The sequence below is a fragment of the Pongo abelii genome, chromosome 10, assembly GCF_028885655.2.
Source record: "Pongo abelii isolate AG06213 chromosome 10, NHGRI_mPonAbe1-v2.0_pri, whole genome shotgun sequence".
Taxonomy (NCBI): domain Eukaryota; kingdom Metazoa; phylum Chordata; class Mammalia; order Primates; family Hominidae; genus Pongo; species Pongo abelii.
The window spans coordinates 27,818,910-27,837,500 of record NC_071995.2 but is presented as its reverse complement, the minus strand read 5'-3'; the positions used below and the strand labels follow the sequence as shown (position 1 = coordinate 27,837,500).

Sequence of the window (18,591 nt, the reverse complement as noted above, 5' to 3'; positions counted from 1 at the left end):
GGCCAGGATGGTCTCGATCTCCTGACCTCGTGATCTGCCTACCTCGACCTCCGAAAGTGCTGAGATTACAGGCATGAGCCAACACGCCCAGCCCACGTTTCACCTCTTACTTGATGGTCTCTGGCATTACTTCAAGCTCCATTTTGCTTCTCTATCAAGTTCTAACACCTGCATTTGGCATTCTGTCTAGTCAGGTATTCTACTTTCTTGAGAGAACATTTCTTCATTTCTCTGACTTTGTCCTCCAGGTAAAAACTGCTTCTGCCAACTGCTATGTCTGTGCTAATCAGAGGGAGGAGGGCCTTAGCTTCCCAGCTCTTCAGCTGTTATTCTTTTTTTTTTTTTAATCCATTGTCATTGATTTAATTTGGATAAAATATAGAAAAATATATCCTTTGTATCTTACCTTTGTCTTTTTTTTTTGCTATACAAGTTTTTCTTCATTTTTTGTGTTATTTCTTTTTTTTATTATTATACTTTAAGTTTTAGGGTACATGTGCACAACATGCAGGTTTGTTACATATGTATACATGTGCCATGTTGGTGTGCTGCACCCATTAACTTCTCATTTACATTAGGTATATCTCCTAATGCTATCCCTCCCCCCTGCTCCGACCCCTCAACAGGCCCTGGTGTATGATGTTCCCCTTCCTGTGTCCAAGTGTTCTCATTATTCAGCTCTTTAATGAGTTGCCCCATATCCCTCCCGCACTTTGTTTTGGTTGACTGCACACCTGGGAAGACCTTTTCTAACTCTAATCTCTTGTGGGGCAGTTTCTTCTCTTCTTTCTCTGATGGACTAATCTCATCTTCATTTTGCCTTGCAAAAATGCTTCAATATTACTGCTTTCTTTGTGACAAGCATTCTCAATTTTCAGTATTGCTGTGATGTAAACCTGTTAAAATATAAATTTCAGCAGATCTTGGGAAGAGAGCAGATCTTGGGAAGAGTGCCCTCTTCCAATGCAGATTTTTTACACTCTTCAACTTTTTATTTCTATTCTCAGATGTTTCATCACGTACAATTTTGTGTGCACACAAACACTACTTAAATTAATGAATGGAGTGGAAGAATTATATCATGTGTTTTATGTCTGCTTTCTTATTTATGTTGGCATCTGGGAAGGTACAAATATGCTGGTTGTTATGCAGTGTTTTTCTGTATTGATGCTGTATAAAGTACATTTCAAGCATGAATCATTAAGAAATCAAATAAGTTCTTGAATGTTTCATGAACCGACTTTACTAATTGGTCTTAAGAATTGAAATACATTCAGGTTAGAAGCTTTTACAGTTATATAAAACAAGTTAATGGCAGAGTTTAAAGATTTAATATTTTTGCTTTTATGTTTATAAGATTGTATGGATAATGTATAAGAAACTTTAGTCAAATTAAGAGGGAAATATTTTAAATGTTTCTTTTTCAGCAAAAAATCGTGGAATTGCCATTCCAGTGGATTTGGACAGCCAAGTTAATACTCTTTTCATGAAGAGCCATTCAAATATGGTGCAGAGAGCAGCAATGGGTTGGAGACTGTCAGCTCGCTCTGGGCCACGCTTTAAGGAAGCTCTTGGAGGGCCTGCTTGGGATTACAGAAATATTATTGAAAAGTTACAGGTACATGAGAGCATGAAATAGCATTAATATTTTCTAAATTATATTTTTTAAAAATATGTAGTCACATAAATAAAATGTGGTTAAAAATATCACGTTCTATTTGGGGACCAGGCCTTGCTTTACAACTCTCTACTACCACTGCTCTTTTTAAACATATAGCTTCCATATGTTGTAAGTTATTTTTTAATGAGTGTTTATTAATAACTGTGTTTTGATAGTATAGTAGTGAATAGTGGGTCTTAATATCAAAATAATGATCATAATACCAATGATAACACTGGTAAATCAACTAAATATTCATGATCTTGCTTCAACTTATGTTTGAGTATTCCCTTCTAATCCTTTGGTCAGAATGATGCAAGCCCCTTGCTCCCAAATTACTTGTATAGTATCTCACCCTTGATTTTGGCCTGGAAATTGTGTTAGTTTGCCAGGGCTGCTGTTGCAGAATGTCACAGACTTGGTGGCTTGAACAACAGAAATTTATTTTCTCATAGTTTTGGAGGCTAGAAGTCCAAGATCAAGGTATCAGCAGGTATGCTTTCTCCTGAGGCTTCTCTCCTGGGCTTACACATGGCTGACTTCCTGCTGTGTCCTCATAGGCTCTTTCCTCTGTGTTTGCACATGTCTGTGTCCTAATCCCTTCTTCTTGTAAGGATACCAGTTATGTTGGATTAGGGCCTGCTCATATGAACTCATTTTATCTTAATTACACTTTTGAAAGCCCTAGCTCTAAATACAGTCACATTCTGAGGTGCTGTGAGTTAGGCCTTCAACATATGAAATTTGGGGGAGTTATAATTCTGCCCATAACAGACATCTTCCCATTCACCATTCACATAATTAGTAGAATATTGCATGGAGTTGAATTGGGATATAGTTTGAAGAAGTTTTTTTTCTACAAAATGGCCAAGACATTAACTGAAATAAATATTATGAGAGGTCACATGTAGATGAGTGTTATATGGGATTAGAAGGACAAGTTAGATTCAGAGGGTATGAGGCATTAAAAATTTGGGGGAAAATGCCATTATAAGTGGTTCTTGATTTGTAGGATAGGGTTATCTAAAAGAGACTAGAGGAAGAGGGACTAGTGAGAATTACTTAAGGTCTAAGCCAGGTGGTGATATGGATGAAATGAAGAAATAGGTGTTGCAGATGATAATGAAGGCAGGGTCAGCAGATGTGGGGCTCTTAGGTGGAAGTAGAGATGGGGCATGAGAGGAGTTTAAGAAGCCCTGATGATTAGAGACTAGGTAGTATTATTAAGACTGTTTATTGTAAGAGCAGAGGAGAAGAAAACGCAATAGGAGGGCAATGGAAAATACAGTGAACTAGGGTAGCAGGCTACTGAGTATATTGGAAGTTAAGTCTATATTTGAAGATAATAGTTGGAGCAAGGATAGTGGTTGGTATTGCTAAAAGAGAAAATACAGTGATAGGAGAAAAAAAAGGAACACCCTATGAGAGGCTAAGAGTAGCAGAATGGCCACATAAAGAGTGAAAGAAAAAAAAGCGGGTCAGAAAGGAGGAGAGTCAGGAGAGCAAAGGGAGTGGAACATTTCAGAGGAGAGGTGTATAGTAGTGTCAACCAGCACAGAGAGGGTGTGCCTTAAACTTCTTTTAGTAAACTTCTTTTAATAGATTGATATCCGTTAGGTATGTATTTATTTAGTGAAAATTCTATACTAGCCACTGTGTGAAGTGCTAAAGAGAGAGCCATGGGGTCTATGCTTTTCTGGGACATGCATTCTAACTCATTAAATAAATGATAAATTGTTGGATAATTAAAACTGCAATGTATAAAATTTTGGAGCCATAAGCATGGTGGAGAATTACTGGGAGAGTGACCCTGTAATTGTGAAGTTCCTCTCTGCCAGAGTAAGAGTTGTGTTGAGATCTGAATGATGAAGATGAATAATCTATTCCAAGATTTAGGTTCAGATAGTTTTATGGGAAGGAAATAGGAAATGCAAAGGTGCTTAGGCAGGAGGTTGATGGATTTGAAGATCCAAGAAAAGCCCACTGGGGCAGGAGTTTAATGAGTAAAGGAAGGAAATATTATGAGATAAGGGGCCAAATCATCTAGAGACTTATATGGTGCTATGGCTGTGCCCTGAGTGTTTGTGTCCTCCCCCACCCCAAATTCATATGCTGAAATTCTAACCCCCAAGGGGGTAGTATTAGGAGGTGATGTCTTCTGGGAGTTGAGATTAGCATCCCTATAAAAGAGGCCCATGCAAGCTCATTCAGCCCTTCTACCATGTGAGGACACAGCAAGAGAAGCACCTCTATGAACCAGGAAGTGCATCCTCACCAGACAACAAATCTGCTGGTGCCTGATCTTGGACTTCGCAGCCTCCAGAACTATGAGAAATAATTTCTGTTGTTTATAAGCTACTCAGTTTAAGGTATTTTGTTATAGCAGCCTGAACAGATTAAGGCACATATTAAGGCATTTTAATTGTATTCTATGTGTGATGACAAGTCATTGAAGATTTTCAGCAGAGGAGAGGCTGACCTGGTTTACTTTTTAAAAGATCACTGTGAATTCTGAGTGTATTATAAGATCCAGACATGGAAGCAGTGAATCTAGTTAGGTAGCTTTGCATTAATTCAGGCAAAAGGTGATGGTAGCTTGGCTTAAGGAGGTAACAATAGTAATGCAGAGAAGTGTATTAATTTTGTATGTATTTAGTTGTAGAACTAATAGAACTTGGTGGATGAATCGATGTGTTGTAGGATAATGGAAAGAAAAATCAAGGATGACTCTGGTTTTGATATGATATGATTGTGTTATTTACTAAGATAGGAAGTAATGGGAGAGAAAGAAGTTGAGGCTGAGTTGAAATTAGGAGTTCTGTTTGGGGAATTTTAAAGTTAAGATGCCTATTTAGATACTTAAGTGAGTGTGTCAACTAGGTTATTGGATAAATGAGTCTGAAGTGGTTTAGAAAGATGTCCATGCTGGAAATATAAATGTGGGAGTTCCAACATATAGATGATATTGAAACCATAGAATTGGATGAGATTTCTCAGAAGAAAATGTAGATAGCAAAGAGAAAAGGAGCAGGAGCTATCAAGAGTTGATGAAGGGGGGAGGAGCCAAGATGGCCAAATAGGAAAAGCTCCAGTCTACAGCTCCCAGCGTGAGCGACGCAGAAGACGGGTGATTTCTGCATTTCCATCTGAGGTACGGGGTTCATCTCACTAGGGAGTGCCAGACAGTGGGCGCAGGTCAGTGGGTGCGCGCACCGTGCGCAAGCCGAAGAAGGGCAAGGCGTTGCCTCACCAGGAAGCGCAAGGGGTCAGGGAGTTCCCTTTTCTAGTCAAAGAAAGGGGTGACAGACGGCACCTAGAAAATCGGGTCACTCCCACCCGAATACTGTGCTTTTCCGACGGGCTTAAAACACTGCGCACCAGGAGATTGTATCCCGCACCTGGCTCAGAGGGTCCTACGCCCACGGAGTCTGGCTGATTGCACAGCAGTCTGAGACCAAACTGCAAGGCGGCAGCGAGGCTGGGGGAGGGGCGCCCGCCATTGCCCAGGCTCGCTTAGGTAAACAAAGCAGCTGGAAAGCTCGAACTGGGTGGAGCCCACCACAGCTCAAGGAGTCCTGCCTGCGTCTGTAGGCTCCACCTCTGGGGGCAGGGCACAGACAAACAAAAAGACAGCAGTAACCTCTGCAGACTTAAATGTCCCTGTCTGACAGCTTTGAAGAGAGCAGTGGTTCTCCCAGCACGCAGCTGGAGATCTGAGAACGGGCAGACTGCCTCCTCAAGTGGGTCCCTGACCCCTGACCCCCGAGCAGCCTAACTGGGAGGCACCCCCCAGCAGGAGCAGACTGACACCTCACACAGCCGCCCGGTACTCCAACAGACCTGCAGCTGAGGGTCCTGTCTGTTAGAAGGAAAACTAACAAACAGAAAGGACATCCACACCAAAAACCCATCTGTACATCACCAACATCAAAGACCAAAAGTAGATAAAACCACAAAGATGGGGAAAAAACAGAGCAGAAAAACTGGAAACTCTAAAAAGCAGAGCGCCTCTCCTCTTCCAAAGGAACGCAGTTCCTCACCAGCAACGGCTCAGAGCTGGACGGAGAATGACTTTGACCAGCTGAGAGAAGAAGGCTTCAGACGATCGAATTACTCCGAGCTACAGGAGGATATTCAAACCAAAGGCAAAGAAGTTGAAAACTTTGAAAAAAATTTAGAAGAATGTATAACTAGAATAACCAGTGCAGAGAAGTGCTTAAAGGAGCTGATGGAGCTGAAAACCAAGGCTCGAGAACTACATGAAGAATGCAGAAGCCTCAGGAGCCGATGCGATCAAATGGAAGAAAGGGTATCAGTGATGGAAGATGAAATGAATGAAATGAAGCGAGAAGGGAAGTTTAGAGAAAAAAGAATAACAAGAAACGAGCAAAGCCTCCAAGAAATATGGGACTATGTGAAAAGAGCAAATCTACGTCTGATTGGTGTACCTGAAAGTGACGGGGAGAATGGAACCAAGTTGGAAAACACTCTGCAGGATATTATCCGGGAGAACTTCCCCAATCTAGCAAGGCAGGCCAACATTCAGATTCAGGAAATACAGAGAACACCACAAAGATACTCCTTGAGAAGAGCAACTCCAAGACACATAATTGTCAGATTCACCAAAGTTGAAACGAAGGAAAAAATGTTAAGGGCAGCCAGAGGAAAACGTCGGGTTACCCTCAAAGGGAAGCCCATCAGACTAACAGCGGATCCCTCGGCAGAAACTCTACAAGCCAGAAGAGAGTGGGGGCCAATATTCAACATTCTTAAAGAAAAGAATTTTCAACCCAGAATTTCACATCCAGCCAAACTAAGCTTCATAAGTGAAGGAGAAATAAAATCCTTTACAGACAAGCAAATGCTGAGAGATTTTGTCACCACCAGGCCTGCCCTAAAAGAGCTCCTGAAGGAAGCGCTAAATATGGAAAGGCACAACCGGTACCAGCCGCTGCAAAATCATGCCAAAATGTAAAGACCATCGAGACTAGGAAGAGATTGCATCAACTAATGAGCAAAATAACCAGCTGACATCATAATGACAGGATCAAATTCATACATAACAATATTAACTTTAAATGTAAATGGACTAAATGCTCCAATTAAAAGACACAGACTGGCAAATTGGATAAAGAGTCAAGACCCATCAGTGTGCTGTATTCAGGAAACCCATCTCACGTGCAGAGACACACATAGGCACAAAATAAAAGGATGGAGGAAGATCTACCAAGCAAATGGAAAGCAAAAAAAGGCAGGGGTTGCAATCCTAGTCTCTGATAAAACAGACTTTAAACCAACAAAGATCAAAAGAGACAAAGAAGGCCATTACATAATGGTAAAGGGATCAATTCAACAAGAAGAGCTAACTATCCTAAATATATATGTACCCAATTCAGGAGCACCCACATTCATAAAGCAAGTCCTGAGTGACCTACAAAGAGACTTAGACTCCCACACATTAATAATGGGAGACTTTAACACCCCACTGTCAATATTAGACAGATCAACGAGACAGAAAGTCAACAAGGATACCCAGGAATTGAACTCAGCTCTGCACCAAGCAGACCTAATAGACGTCTACAGAACTCTCCACCCCAAATCAACAGAATATACATTTTTTTCAGCACCACACCACACCTATTCCAAAATTGACCACATACTTGGAAGTAAAGCTCTCCTCAGTAAATGTAAAAGAACAGAAATTATAACAAACTATCTCTCAGATCACAGTGCAATCAAGCTAGAACTCAGGATTAAGAATCTCACTCAAAACCGCTCAACTACATGGAAACTGAACAACCTGCTCCTGAATGACTACTGGGTACATAAAGAAATTAAGACAGAAATAAAGATGTTCTTTGAAACCAACGAGAACAAAGACACAACATACCAGAATCTCTGGGATGCATTCAAAGCAGTGTGTAGAGGGAAATTTATAGCACTAAATGCCCACAAGAGAAAGCAAGAAAGATCCAAAATTGACACCCTAACATCACAATTAAAAGAACTATAAAAGCAAGAGCAAACACATTCAAAAGCTAGCAGAAGGCAAGAAATAACTAAAATCAGAGCAGAACTGAAGGAAATAGAGACACAAAAAACCCTTCAAAAAATTAATGAATCCAGGAGCTGGTTTTTTGAAAGGATCAACAAAATTAATAGACCGCTAGCAAGACTAATAAAGAAAAAAAGAGAGAAGAATCAAATAGACGCAATAAAAAATGATAAAGGGGATATCACCACCGATCCCACAGAAATACAAACTACCATCAGAGAATACTACAAACACCTCTACACAAATAAACTAGAAAATCTAGAAGAAATGGATAAATTCCTCGACACATACACCCTCCCAAGACTAAACCAGGAAGAAGTTGAATCTCTGAATAGACCAATAACAGGCTCTGAAATTGTGGCAATAATCAATAGCTTACCAACCAAAAAGAGTCCAGGACCAGATGGATTCACAGCCGAATTCTACCAGAGGTACAAGGAGGAACTGGTACCATTCCTTCTGAAACTATTCCAATCAATAGAAAAAGAGAGAATCCTCCCTAACTTATTTTATGAGGCCAGCATCATCCTGATACCAAAGCCGGGCAGAGACACAACCAAAAAAGAGAATTTTAGACCAATATCCTTGATGAACATTGATGCAAAAATCCTCAATAAAATACTGGCAAACCGAATCCAACAGCACATCAAAAAGCTTATCCACCATGATCAAGTGGGCTTCATCCCTGGGATGCAAGGCTGGTTCAATATACGCAAATCAATAAATGTAATCCAGCATATAAACAGAACCAAAGACAAAAACCACATGATTATCTCAATAGATGCAGAAAAGGCCTTTGACAAAATTCAACAACCCTTCATGCTAAAAACTCTCAATAAATTAGGTATTGATGAGACGTATCTCAAAATAATAAGAGCTATTTATGACAAACCCACAGCCAATATCATACTGAATGGGCAAAAACTGGAAGCATTCCCTTTGAAAACTGGCACAAGACAGGGATGCCCTCTCTCACCACTCCTATTCAACATAGTGTTGGAACTTCTGGCCAGGGCAATTAGGCAGGAGAAGGAAATAAGGGGTATTCAATTAGGAAAAGAGGAAGTCAAATTGTCCCTGTTTGCAGATGACATGACTGTATATCTAGAAAACCCCATCGTCTCAGCCCAAAATCTCCTTAAGCTGATAAGCAACTTCAGCAAAGTCTCAGGATACAAAATCAATGTACAAAAATCACAAGCATTCTTATACACCAGCAGCAGACAAACAGAGAGCCAAATCATGAGTGAACTCCCATTCACAATTGCTTCAAAGAGAATAAAATACCTAGGAATCCAACTTACAAGGGACATGAAGGACCTCTTCAAGGAGAACTACAAACCACTGCTCAGTGAAATAAAAGAAGATACAAACAAATGGAAGAACATTCCATGCTCATGGGTAGGAAGAATCAATATCGTGAAAATGGCCATACTGCCCAAGGTAATTTACAGATTCAATGCCATCCCCATCAAGCTACCAATGACTTTCTTCACAGAACTGGAAAAAACTACTTCAAAGTTCATATGGAGCCAAAAAAGAGCCCGCATCGCCAAGTCAATCCTAAGCCAAAAGAACAAAGCTGGAGGCATCACACTACCTGACTTCAAACTATACTACAAGACTACGGTAACCAAAACAGCATGGTACTGCTACCAAAACAGAGATATGGATCAGTGGAACAGAACAGAGCCCTCAGAAATAACGCCACATATCTACAAGTATCTGATCTTTGACAAACCTGAGAAAAACAAGCAATGGGGAAAGGATTCTCTATTTAATAAATGGTGCTGGGAAAACTGGCTAGCCATCTGTAGAAAGCTGAAACTGGATCCCTTCCTTACACCTTATACAAAAATGAATTCAAGATGGATTAAAGACTTAAACGTTAGACCTAAAACCATAAAAATCCTAGAAGAAAACCTAGGCATTACCATTCAGGACATAGGCATGGGCAAGGACTTCATGTCTAAAACACCAAAAGCAATGGCAACAAAAGCCAAAGATGACAAATGGGATCTAATTCAACTAAAGAGCTTCTGCACAGCAAAAGAAACTACCATCAGAGTGAACAGGCAACCTACAGAATGGGAGAAAATTTTCACAACCTACTCATCTGACAAAGGGCTAATATCCAGAATCTACAATGAACTCCAACAAATTTACAAGAAAAAAACAAACAACCCCATCAAAAAGTGGGTGAAGGACATGAACAGACACTTCTCAAAAGAAGACATTTATGCAGCCAAAAAAACACATGAAAAAATGCTCACCATCACTGGCCATCAGAGAAATGCAAATCAAAACTACAATGAGATACCATCTCACACCAGTTAGAATGGCAGTCATTCAAAAGTCAGGAAACAACATGTGCTGGAGAGGATGTGGAGAAATAGGAACACTTTGACACTGTTGGTGGGACTGTAAACTAGTTCAACCCTTGTGGAAGTCAGTGTGGCGATTCCTCAGGGATCTAGAACTAGAAATGCCATTTGACCCAGCCATCCCATTACTGGGTATATGCCCAAAGGACTATAAATCATGCTGCTATAAAGACACATGCACACGTATGTTTATTGTGGCACTATTCACAATAGCAAAGACTTGGAACCAATCCAAATGTCCAACAATGATAGACTGGATTAAGAAAATGTGGGACATATACACCGTGGAATACTATGCAGCCATAAAAAATGATGAGTTCATGTCCTTTGTAGGGACATGGATGAAATTGGAAATCATCATTCTCAGTAAACTATCGCAAGAACAAAAAACCAAACACCGCATATTGTCACTCATAGATGGGAATTGAACAATGAGAACACATGGACACAGGAAGGGGAGCATCACACTCTGGGGACTGTTGTGGGGTAGGGGGAGGGGGGAGGGATAGCACTGGGAGATATACCTAATGCTGGATGACGAGTTAGTGGGTGCAGCGCACCAGCATGGCACATGTATACATATGTAACTAACCTGCACATTGCGCACATGTACCCTAAAACCTAAAGTATAATAATAATAAATAAATAAATAAATAAATTTAAAAAAAAGAGTTGATGAAGAAATAGTAAGGATATAGGTGGAAAATAAAGTGTGCTGTCATAGAAGTCAAGAGCAGAAAGTGTTTCAAAGAGCAGAAACCAGTGTGTAAAATGCTTAGGAGTGATTAAGATGAAGACAGGCAAGTAAACCACTGAGTTTGGGTGATGATCACAGCTAACTGGTGCTCAATAATAAAGATTACTAGCAATTATATGGAATAAGTGGCCAGTATGTGTTAGAGGATGTTCTATGTACTTACCTTTAATCCTTGCAGCAAACTCACGTGATTGTTAGTATCATTATCCTAAGCTTTCAAGTGGGGAAACAATGACTTGGGGAGGTTGCATAGTTGCCTCATGACCAAAATAAGAGTTAGAGACAGAATTCACATCATAGCAGCCTGAGCGCTATTTGTTTAGTAGATGAAACAAAGAAGAGGTAATCTAAACAACAGGGACATTTAATTAAATATTGTCATATTTGATAAACATGCTGTCCCCACTTTTATATAATATCTAGTTTTCCCCTTTATGCTATTTCCCGTTAGTCTCTTTTAATTGTTTTTGGACATTTCTCAGAAAGCTTATTTAGAGTGGTTGAAGTAGAAATGATCACTTTTGCAGAAAGAGAAAGAGTTAAAACATGAATTAACATAATTCATAAGAAATCAAGAGGGTGACATCCCCATCTGTTCTTCTGTAGCTAAGAGTGACAATAAGCAATTGGCAATGTTCTGCTTAATAAAAATATGCCATAGCTATGGGTGAATAAATTGTTCCTTTATGTAAGAAGTTAGTTTTTTTTTCTTCTAATGTAGTTTAGAAATAAAATGGGGGTGCTTTAACCATTAAAGAATGTTTAGGAAATTATGATTACCTGCAGTTCAGTTTAGAAGCATATCAGTTAAGATGCTTTCAGCTTTAATTAACACAACATTCAACTAAAAGTGACTTAAATAATAAAGATCATATCATTTCACATAGCAAGAAACCTGGAGCTGTGGCTCTCCTTGAGTTTGCTAATTGTAGGCCTGGGCCTCTAAAACCAAAGGTCTGTAGGCATTCAGCTTGATGCTGGTCTCCCAGGGTCACATGAAGGCTGTCTCAGATTTTGGATTCACACCCTCAAGCTGCCTTGAGAGCAGTAGGTGGTTTTGAAAGAACCTCCCCACACACCACACGTACCCTGCTCTCTCAGCTGACTTCACCTGATGTCTCATTGACTGGGACTGTGTCACATAATCATACCTAGACAGATTGCTAGAGGCGGAAATGGGATAACCATGCCTGGTTTAGAGTAATCAACCTTGACCCTAAGCTGAGGGGGCTCATCCCCTGAGAATGTTGTTGCCTGACTCAGAAATGACATTGAGATTCTGTTAGCAAGGAAGAGGGTAAAGAAAGGCTGTTGGGTAGGTGACCAATAGGGTCTCTCAAAAAATATAATTTGAAATTCTGTTGAATGTCATTGAACCCATGTATAGTACTAATATTGCTTCAAATAATATTTCAGTGACTTTCCCCGTTGGATGAAATGATTCATTCTGAATGACCAATGACTCATGGGAATTTTTTTTTTTTTTTCAATTTGAGACAGGTTTTCACTCTGTCACCCAGGCTGGAGTGCAATGGTGCTATATTGCATCATTGCAACCTCCGCCTCCCAGGCTCAGGTGATTCTCCCACCCCAGCCTCCTGAGTAGCTGGGACCACAGGTGCATGCCACCATGCCTGGCTGATTTTTGTATTTTTAGTAGAGACACGGGTTCACCATGTTGACCAGGCTGGTCCCCAAATCCTGGCCTCATGCAATCCACCTGCCTTGGCCTCTCAAAGTGCTGGGATTACATGTGTGAGGCACCACACCTGGCTGGAAATCTCTCTTTTTTTTTTTTTTTTTTTTTTTTTTTTTAGCTGTTCCATGGGTATTCCCCTAATTTATTGCAATGTAATGAGTACCTGTCATGTCTCCATTATAATCCTAGGGACTGCAGGGCACATACAGTGGCTTAACTGACTTTTCCTCTTATAGGTATATATCCTTAGAAATCTTATAGCTACCTGTCCCTCCCTTATCTTGTAAACGAACACACACACACACACACACACACACACACACACAGAGACCCAGGCAGTATTTATATATAAAACCAGACTATAATTATGGCACAGACATTTGGTGCTATGGAAATAGAGGGGGCATCTATAAAATTCCCATTAGTATTCTTAGGCTTGTCTTATCTTCGAAAGATTAAATCTGACTTACGCCTTCATGTGGGTTCTCTTCTGTTTCATTCCCTAGGATGTCGTGGCCTCCTTGGAGCACCAGTTCAGCCCAATGATGCAGGCTGAATTCTCAGTGTTGGTTGATGTATTGTACAGTCCAGAACTGCTGTTCCCTGAGGGAAGCGATGCAAGAATAAGATGTGGCGCTTTCATGTCGAAGTAAGTGGATCCGATCTGAGATTCTGCTAGTGTCGTCAAACTGAGATGGCCTCTAACATTTCTGCTTTATACTTCACTGATATAAAACGACAGTCTGCAAAGTATGTGAAAGGTCTAAAATCCATGTTAAAATATACTGCCAGAATAATTAAATTGATTCACTTGAAATTTTATTTTGGTGAAGGTCAAGTTATCATATTTTACTAAATTTACTGAAAATAAAGTGTGTCATTATGGGGCACAAAGTATCATGCAAAATAATATTTTGGTCCTAATTCCTTTCCATAATTATATGGTGTGACCTTTAAAAAAATTCTTGTTTAAAGTCACTTATTTTCATTAACATAGGGAGAAAGGAAAAGGAGCTAGCATTTATTGAGGTCTTACTATTGTCATATGTGTTTAACTATTATTTTATCTAATCTGCATAAACACCTGGGAGGTCAGCCTGATTCAGAGAGGAGATTGCTGAGGACCCGGTGTGCTTCAGGTGCAGGGTTAGTAAGACTCAGACTCAGCACGTGGCCATGCTGCCTGGATGATCCTCATCTGCAGCTCTTTCGTTTACTGATGTTTCTTAGCATTTGTGGTATTGCAGATCTATTATAGCTGATATGTTTACCCTAGAGTATCTTCATCTTAATGGTAAGTGAAAAATTCTCAAGGGAGATGTGCAAGGATAAGCAGTTGTGAGAAAAAGCATAACTAGTTCCAGAAAGAAGAGACTTGTCTTTATGTGGAGGGCACGTTATTGAGGGGGATCCACAGGTCGTCACATGTAGACCCTAGATGGCCAGTCAGAAAGAGGGTACTTGGTCTTCCTGGGAAGAGTATCTGGATGAAGAGTCAGTGAGATGAGCTTGCCAAGCCCCTTGACCATGACCCATCCCAGCTAATTCCTGTGTGATAGAGGGTATTGCCGAAAGAGCTCTAGAAACCTCTTCTATCAACTGTGATGTATCGAGGCAAAGATTGAAGGACTAGGGCACAGAGGAAGTGTGTTCCTTTCTTTCACCATTTAAGCTGGGACCTTGGGAGTGAAAACAAGCTTTGGGATGAGAAAAACTGACTACAGGGATCATGTTGAGGAATAGGTGGGGTTTTTGTACTATGGCCAGAATCAGGTATTTTTGGCTTTAGACTCATTGCGTCTTAGGGAGATTGGGAAGAGTGTATTTGTCCAGACACCTGCCAGTCTTGTGAGTAAGGATTTTAAAGTGAAGAGGCCCTGAGTGTACAACTGATGACTGCTGAGAACATTAGAAAGAAAATTTTAAGTGGAGATATTGCCTAGTAATTCACTATAAAAATAGAGTGTGGAGCACAGTTCACTATTTAGATGATGGGTACGTTGGAAGCCCAGACTTCACCACTACACATACATGCATGTGAGAACTCTGCACCTGTACCCATTACAGATCTAAACGTAAGAACTACATGAAAAAAAAAAAGCAAAGATAATAGGATCTTTGATAAATACCTTTCACCTCCTATAAATATATGTCAGTGTATGGAGTATGGGTTAAAAGTTAGGCGATAAACCTGTTAAATTCAGTAAATTAACATAATACAATAGCTATATCCCCGAGATGTGACAGCCTGGAACAGGGGTTGGTGAGCTCTGGCCCTCAGGCTAAATTGGTCCTGCTACTCATTTCTGTAAATAAAGTTTTACTGAAATACAGTGGTGCTCATTCATTTCTGGATTGTCTGTGGCTGCTTTCATGCCACTGTGGCAGAATCAGTTAGTTGCCACAGACACTGTGTACCCCACAAAGCCTAAAATATTTACTGTCTGATCCTTTAGAGAAAAGGTTTCCTGACTCCTTCTCGAGAACTAGGGTGCCAATATGGTAGCTACTAGCCACACATGGTTATTTAAATTATAGTTTAAATGAATTAAAATGAAATAAAAATCCACTTCCTCAGTCATATTTGCAACATTTCAAGTGCTCAGTAGCCACATGCGGCTAATGGCTACCAAATTTGGCAGCACAAATATGGAACATGTGTATTATTGCAGAGAGTTCTGTTAGACAGCACTGGTCTAGAACTTGGAGATACTGGTCTATGAGAAAGTGATATGAAGTAACTCATGATATCAAGCAAATATTGACCTGTGCTGCAGATGGAGACAAGCCTGTGGCACCATTAGGTAACCCGAAAGGAGAGAAGCAGAAGTGATATGATAATAGGAATACATTGCAGATCCTACACTCACATGAAGGAAAATGATGTTGTGTTTACATGAGTGGTTCTAGAAGGGATTTTTGTGCTATTGCAATTGTATTACAGCCAGAGCCTCAGGATTGTCTGTTTTCTGCCTTACTGCTCACCCTACCACTTCCCCAACTCTGTGAAGAACTAAGGGTTTCCTTTGTAAGAATATCTTACAAAATTAAAATCCAACTTTATGAATAGCTTTGCCAGGGGTCTTTTTTTTTTGAGACGGAGTCTTGCTCTGTCACCCAGGCTGGAGTGCAGTGGCGCAATCTCGGCTCACTGCAAGCTCTGCCTCCCGGATTCACGCCATTATCCTGCCTCAGCCTCCCGAGTAGCTGGGACTAGAGGCACCCGCCACCATGCCCAGCTAATTTTTTGTGTTTTTTTTAGAGACAGGGTTTCACCATGTTAGCCAGGATGGTCTTGATCTCCTGACCTCATGATCCGCCACGTCAGCCTCCCAAAGTCCTGGGATTACAGGCGTGAGCTACCATGCCCGGCTGCCAGGGGTCTTGTATTGCTGTGCATACCATCCTGGTAAAGCTTAGCTGGAGAATATAAATTTAGGGCCAAGCCCTAAGTAGGACTTCCTACTTTCTCAAATGAATCTAATTCTTGGAATCTGTTGACTCAGATGAGTCTGCAGGAGAATATGAGGATAGACCCCAGGACAGGGGTCTACTTAACACACAGAGTGAAAGAGAAGAGAATAGGTCAATGATACTGTTAACCTTTAAGGCGGCTGATTAGAGTCCATTCAAATCAACACCTACTCCTCCCTTGTGAAGGAGAATCTCAGTGTTTTTCAAACCGTGGGGTGTGATCCATTTATAGATTTTTAAACTGCTTAGGTAGACACAACCAGCTAATTTAAAAAATGAATTAGAGAAGATACAAATTATCAGAGTGCATCTCGTAGTGAGGGTGACATTTGTATGAGTTTATACACACACTCCCACACAGGTGCTTCTTTACTGGGTTGTTTTGTGAAATATATTTCTTACTTTGATCACAGAAAAAATATTTGAATGTCACCGACCTAACTCAACCAAACATTGTGTGGCCTATGAATACCTTTTATAAATCTGTAGCAAGTGGTCATTCAACCTTATGGTTAATATTTTCAATATGGTTAATGAATTAAATCCTTTATCTAAGGAAGAGTTAAAGAAAATGGAAATACTTGCCTGAGGGAGCAAAAAACAAAATCAAAAGAAATTTATCATGTCCACCAAAACTATTTTCACATATTTAAAGACTATTATGTGAATGTATATACCTACTATGTATCCACAAACATTAAAAATTTAAAAAAACTATTGTGTGAAAGAAAGAATCAAATAGTAGAAGTTTTAGAAAGGCAGGCTTCACTTTCCTTGCCAGGAGAACTTTTGAAATTCTTCTGCCTGCTAGGCCTGACCGCATGGATATAACACCTTTTCTAGACTCAACATGTCTAAAAGGACATCAGTGTTACTTTCATTGTGTGTTTGCTACTTCTTCACCATGGAACAGTGTCATTTTAAACTGTCACCATTGAGCTGGGTGTGGTGGCTAACACTTCTAATCCCAGCACTTTGTGAGGCTGAAGCAGGGGGATCCCTTGAGTTTGAAACCAGCTTGGGCCACAAAGCAAGACCCTATCTCTGCAAAAAGTAAAAAAAATTAGCCAGGCATGGTGGCATATACCTGTGGTCCCAGCTACTCAGGAGGCCGAGGTGGGAGGATAGCTTGAGCCCAGGTGGTCTAGGCTGCAATGAGCTATGATCACATCACTGCACTCCAGCCTGAGTGACAGAGACCCTGTCTCGTTAAATAAATTTAAAAAATTTTAAAAAACTGATCACCATCCACACATTAGCCCAGCCTATACATTTCAGGGGTCTCTGATCTGCCCTGCTTCCTCTTCCACTTCCCACATGTCATCATTTACAAATCTCTGCTGTGGGTCTTCTGTGTTGCCTCGTATGTCTTCACCCAACCTCTGCCACTGCTCTCTCGCCTTGCTCTGTCTCCTCTGCTTCATCTTTCCTGCTGCCATAATTGGTCTCTTTCTCACAGTGGGAAGAGGCATTCAGGTCCTTTAGAACAGTGGTTCCCTATTTTCTCTAGAAAACATTCCAGACTCTTGAGGTTAATATTCCAGTCCCTTCTTTCCAAACCACATCTCTTACACTTTCCTCTTCCAGGTCTTTAAGTGTCAGCGGGCAATTGGCATGCTTCTCATTTCCTGGACATGCCGGCCAGGTTTCTGCCTCTGTCCTGTGTTCATACCATTCCCTTTGCAGGGATGTCTTCTCTCCCGAGCCTTCCTTGACAGGTGAAATCTTCATTAGTAGCATGCTATCTCTTCACTGAAACCTTCTCTGATCAGCCCTAGGTAATCCCCCCAGCAGAATGAAGTGGTTTCATGTCTGGTTCACAGCATTTGCCAATGCCTCTGTTGTGGCACTTGCTCATTCAGGGGACTGTGTGCAGCCTAGCATGTGTGGGGACGCTGCACAAGACCCCTGAGACTCAGGAGATCAGTGACCTGAGTCCTGTCACCACAGAGTCGTTCTTAAGAATTTTGGCTCTGAGGTCAGATGGACCTGAATGCATTTGCAGGTCTCACCACTTAACAGTTTAGGCAACCAGAGGCAAGTTGCTATATCTCCCTGGGCGTCTGTTCTGTCATGAGCAAAATTAGTCTGAACCTGTCTCATAGGCTTGGTGTGAGGATAAATTGGGAGAGTCCCTGGGAAGCCCTTACACTTGACCCTGACACCTGATAAGCACTTGATAGCCATTAACCAGTGAAAGTTCACTTTTTCCTCAGGGTTATATCCCACAGTACTCATGTTATGTCACTGAAATTGGATCATTTAAGGAAGACATCTTACAGGGTCATTTTGAGGATCAGCTTTTTAACAACATGAGCTATATATGCTATATATATAGCTATATAAGCTAAATTCTGATAATGAACATTTTATTTGATTTTAAGTTCTTGGGGATGGTGATCCTGAAACTCTTCTCCTAACAGAGCACCAGTGCACAGTGTACCACTTGATGAAAATTGATTGGAGTTTTTACCCAAACTAGTAAATGGTTAGACTGTCTTGCTGTCACTTTTGTTTTGTTTTGTTTTTTGCTCTTAATACAAAAACTGCTTGTTCCTACCA

The 18,591-nt window shown here is 40.6% G+C and overlaps 1 protein-coding gene across 5 annotated transcripts in view; it reads left to right on the top strand.

Annotated features, from left to right (window-relative positions):
- ITPR2 (inositol 1,4,5-trisphosphate receptor type 2) overlaps positions 1 to 18,591 on the top strand; it is a 519,932-nt gene that overhangs the window by 289,844 nt on the left and 211,497 nt on the right. For all 5 annotated transcript variants that reach the window (XM_024256738.3, XM_054527007.2, XM_054527008.2 and 2 more), the window contains 2 exons: positions 1,428 to 1,618; positions 13,062 to 13,204. In XM_024256738.3, coding sequence (XP_024112506.2) covers positions 1,428 to 1,618; positions 13,062 to 13,204 — 334 coding nt within the window. The remainder of the gene's footprint in view (positions 1 to 1,427; positions 1,619 to 13,061; positions 13,205 to 18,591) is intronic.